Below are 5,019 nucleotides of genomic sequence, written 5' to 3' on the forward strand. Positions count from 1 at the left end.
AGTTAGAACTTACATTGTAGTATTTCTGGGGTTTAAATGACCCGAGGAAGGGGTTTCATTTCTACAAATACACACATGTTCTAAAGCCTGCTTCTCATATTTTAAAGTTTTTTATCTCAACATTTGACAGTTTTTAGGGTTTGTATTGTTTTTACTAGCATTGGCACTGGCAGACAGAAGAGGCATTTGAAACCAGGCATTAGACCTGAGGGACATAAGCTATAGCCTAGCCGACAGAAAATGTAAATTGCACAAATGTTTTAAAAAATGTAAAAAAAACAAAAAATAGAAAACTGAAATTTTCCTTTTTTCTTCTTTTTTTGTTGTTCGTATAGGTTTTTTGGGGGGTCACATTGGGGAACTGGAACCTCAGTAGCCTATTTTATGACAAATTTATGTAACCCGTGAATTGAATTTTGAAATGTTTAATGGATCCAGAAATGCTAATTCTTTCCACAATAAACTGTGTAATAAATGTTTTATTTTGATAGGAAGAGATAGAGTCAGTGTTCTGTGATCTCACCTGTGGGCCACCACTATGTAGGTGAAGTCTCTGTTGTTGTGTGCGGCATCTCTACGTCACAGCCTGCCACTGAGGCACAGCAGTGTGCGGGGTATCCTCCTGCGGGAGATATCGTTGCCATGGCAACGACCACCTGCTCCGCTGCGGGGCCACGGCGGCCCCCACCGGCCTGTGACCGCGCCGCGGACCCCCGCTGGCGCGGACGGTCCTCCGTTCCTACGGAACGAGCTCCTGATTCCGGTGGACACGCGGCTGGAGAGGCCGCCTCACCGCCCCCGCCAATGCCGCTCAAACCGCCTTGCCCTTCTTCAGTAACCCGACATCATCCTCCAGCTCCGCGGGGCACCCTCGATCGATGTTCCCGGAGTACCAGAACACCCACCAGATGAGGCTGAGGAAGATGACGATGGCGCCCGCGTAGATGAGCAGGTCATAGAAGAACACGTTCACAAACACCCCGATGAGGAGCACCAGCAGTCCCACAATGTCAAAGGCTACTGCGAGCCAGAAACAGCACACACAGCGGCCCAGACCCCGGTACACCGGTTCCATGTCAACATACAGTATGTGGCTCCGAAGAGACGCTCAGGTCTCTGACAATAAGCGCTTATTTCCCGGAGCCTTTGTGCCGTGGCATTGAGTTTCAGAGCGGCTGTAAGGTGAGCCAGGTGAGGCGCTCAGCCCCGCTCAGGTCGCTAGCCTCGCAGTCACAGAGGCGGGGCGTGGTGCCCGCTGGAGGAGGGGCTACCTGGCCGGTGTGGTTGGGTTGTTTCCCTTCGGGTTTTTCATCGTTTATTTAGTAAACTTTACACTTTTATGGATTTAATTGAGAGTTAGAAATATGACGGCAAGAACAGCAGTATCCCTTTTAAAGTGAATTAGTTACTTACACAAATCATGGGCCTACATCAATAGTAAGTTTAATATTTGCATAATTCCAAAATAGAAATGCATGGCAAAAATAGCACATTGCGTTTCCTCCAGCTCCAGTGTACCCTTCCCGATCCCTTCCTCAGTGGAACAAGATGCAATTTTTTAACTTTGTCCTGCAATTTAATTACAAAAGAAAAGCCTAAAAACATCTCAAAATGCATCACAATTTTCTTGAAAGAAATAAATCATCCTAGGGGATTTTGGGATTGTTGCAGCCTAAAATGTCTTTGGAGGGGCTGATATTCAGTCAGTATTTTAGAGACCCTCAAAATTTCGTAAATCATGTTTTCAGGGGAGCTCATATCTTATTATAAGGAGCCAAGCTCCCCCTGTAGGTCGCACCCTGAAACTGGCATGTTTCAGGAGTCAGGATATTGAAGAGCCTGGTGGTGGTCAAGCAATGCTTGTTTTGTCATTGTTAAGAAGAAGAATATGTGTCACTTTATGGCACAGTTAATCTAGCTTATTCTTTCGGCTACAAGTAAGAAGGAACAAAGTGACTAACCATAATAATGTGCATTAATGTAACAATAACATAATGATAACATAACCATAGTATTGCAAACCAAGGCTGAAGCGGACAAAGGGCAACTGCCCCACCACCTAGACCCCCTGCCAGGTTGTCCATGTGGCAATTACTGAAATGATAGGGGCCCTAAGGTGGCCCCTGCATTTTTACCTAGTACTGGGGTTTAGAGGTCAAAATCATTAGTGAAGATGTAATAATTACACTGTAAAAATAAATAAATAAATAAAAAAAAGCTTAGAAAACTCAGTTTCAAGGCAACTGTCTTCATCAAACATTTGATTTCCAGTTCCAAATGACAAGGAACCACATCATTCTTTTTGAATCACCTTAGAACACAAAAAGACACACCACCAGGATGACGTTACATTGGTAGGGTATGCTGTAGTCAGTTCCCATGTTGTCAGTTAGGTAAAACAAAGTTCAGTCCAAGACTGGTTGCCACATCTTAATAAATCCCTCAACAGCATCATGGAGGGTGTGGTTCAACTTTTTCAGAGGGAGTATTCTGCCCTTATCTGTGGAGGGAACATGTAAAGTTACCTTCAATTTCACTTTAGACTCATATGTATGAATTAAGCCATTAATTGAAGCGTTAGACTGCAGCAAATAACACTGTAAAACCTGATAAGTTAATATAACTCAAGCTATTTAGGAAACTGATTACATTAAACGATTTAAGTGTTTTAACTCAAACAATTTAAGCATGAAAAAATATTTGATTTGAGTAGAAGTAACGCAAGTATTTATTGTTAAGGTAACTTGGGTATATTAAGTTTAAAACTAGTACCTATACTATATATCATTAAAAATTGGGCATATTATCATGAAATAAAAGCAGAAATTGAAAAAATCCTAAGCATTAAAGCACAGTGGGGCTTACATTTTTGTAATGATATAAAGTCAACTTAAGGAAATGAGTCAATGAAACAAACTGGAATTAAATCACCAATACTTAAAATACTGCACAAATTTAAGTTCACTAAAACAACTGAAATTACTACTTCAACAGTCCATTTCTGAGTTGGGTTTAATTCATGTGAATGAGTGAAGTTATGGTATTTTATTAAGACGTGCTGTAAGGTTTTGCAATGAAGCGAAGCACACAAGGATTAATTAAAAGAAGGACATGTTATTTTGACACTGGAAAGAAACATACCACTAGGAAAATAAACTGCACAGACAATTAACTCCAATTCTAAGTCCAGGTGGTGCCTGCAGGGGAGAGGGAGTATCCAGACTCCTGGTCTCATATAACTCCAGCTTCACCTGACCACAAACCTGTAACGCTGAGACAACTAATGCATGCTTTTACCTTTGTGAGGCTCATAATGTCAAATGTAGGCGTTGACTTAGTTAATAAACTGTGACTTATCCTGCGAATGAAAAAGGAAACAAGCACATACAAACGGCTGCACGTGCACATACTTGGTGTGCTTTAATAACAGTCTGTTGACAACATTAAAGAGGAAGTAGTTTAAATATTATTCGACTTTCTTTTTTCTACTCATTCTGAAAGACTATATATCCTGCACCAAAATACTTGTGGATTACAATATTATGCTGATAAGTTTCAATATATACTTAAAACTCTTAAAATGGCACTAAACATGGATTTGCTTTACATTTTGCTAAAAAAATATTTTTATTATATCACAGATAGACACCTCATCTCATTCTTTGGTCTGGAATCATTACTATTTCCACACTCTACATTTACAGACTCATATACATTCGTTATCTCAGCATATTTCCTGTGTTATTTGCATGGTGCATACAGGCAGATGGACATGCTGCAGGTCAGATTAGGTCAGATCTGTTAATTCGCTGCTCTTTGGCATGGAGCCACAGCACATAGCTGAAGTGTATATGTGTGTTTGTGTGTGTGTTTGGAGGGGTGGAGTTTGGGAGCAATCAGTGGCCATGTTGATCTCAGAACATCAGAGATGGATATGTCCAGTAGCATTTCTCTGCCTCAGTAATCCTGTTCTAAAGGATTTACATGGCCCACCAGCAGCCACAATGAGCAGAAAGGCTTATGGAGAAGATGACAAATAAATAAATAACAGAGAGAGAGCAACAAGCGACAGGGACACAATGACACAGATGGGCAGCACAACAAATTACAATTACAACATTTGACATATTCATTAAATAAAATACAGGACACACATAGATGTAGAAGGGTTTAGGGCCTTGTACCACAGGAAAACACTGCCCTACAGTAGTTAGTGTTCAGAATATTACATATTAATGACATCTTTTAGCCCATTGTGTTACAAGTTAAAGTTACAGAACCTAAGGTGGTAACTTGGTTAGTATTGCACGCACAATAGCCTCTGAATCACTGGCCACTCTTGACTTTCTTTCAGCTTTTAAAGCTGCAGTAGGTAACTTTTACAAAAATAAATTTTTGTCATATTTGCTGAAACTTTCAATCTATCCTGACAGTAGAAGATTTGACAGATAATATGTGAAAAAGAGGTTCCTCTGCCTCCTCCTAGTGCTTCAAATTGTATTTGCAAGAATCCACCAGGTCTGAACAAAAACAACCAATCAGAGCTAAGAAAGATACAGTCAAATACTGATGCTTTAGGACCTGTAAATGAGATTCCACAATCAATTAACTTCAAACCACCAACCTGAAGCATTGGTTGACAACCTGGAAATTAGACTCAACAGTCAACTATTTGTCTTGGCTCTGATTTGTTGTATTCTTCAGACTTGGTGGATCCTTAAAGGAGGAGCCAGAGGAACCAGATTTTTTCACCCTCCTGTGGGTCTGGGAGAAATTTGGTAAGGGATCAAGACCACAAAGGGCAAGCTTCCTTTTTCTGTTCCCCAAGCTTTTTTTGTTGCTCCAAATCCAATGTTTTACGGTCACATCTCAAAGTTGGTTGGCTTGGTTTTAGACTTAATGTGCTTCATAAAAGGATTTTCTGAAATGTTAGCGGATGGAATGAATGGGAAATTGACTTCTAGAACTGGAGCTGTTTAAAAAGGGGGGGTTACTGTCTGTAAAGGCCTCTGCACACCA

The 5,019-nt window shown here is 40.7% G+C and overlaps 2 protein-coding genes across 2 annotated transcripts in view; one reads left to right on the forward strand and one right to left on the reverse strand.

Moving 5' to 3' along the window:
- zgc:158403 (tetratricopeptide repeat protein 39A) overlaps positions 1–5,019 on the forward strand; it is a gene marked incomplete at its 5' end in the record, with an annotated part of 767,589 nt that overhangs the window by 689,175 nt on the left and 73,395 nt on the right.
- Positions 876–1,242, reverse strand: si:dkeyp-72e1.6 (transmembrane protein 238; the record flags this gene model as incomplete). Its single annotated transcript, XM_035654221.1, is given in 1 exon segment — positions 876–1,242. A coding segment is annotated over 1 exon segment (200 nt), but the record flags the coding sequence as incomplete, so codon positions are not given.

This window comes from Morone saxatilis, unplaced genomic scaffold (genome assembly GCF_004916995.1).
Source record: "Morone saxatilis isolate NCDOM2014 unplaced genomic scaffold, NCSU_SB_2.0 Contig14, whole genome shotgun sequence".
NCBI classification, from domain to species: Eukaryota; Metazoa; Chordata; class Actinopteri; family Moronidae; genus Morone; species Morone saxatilis.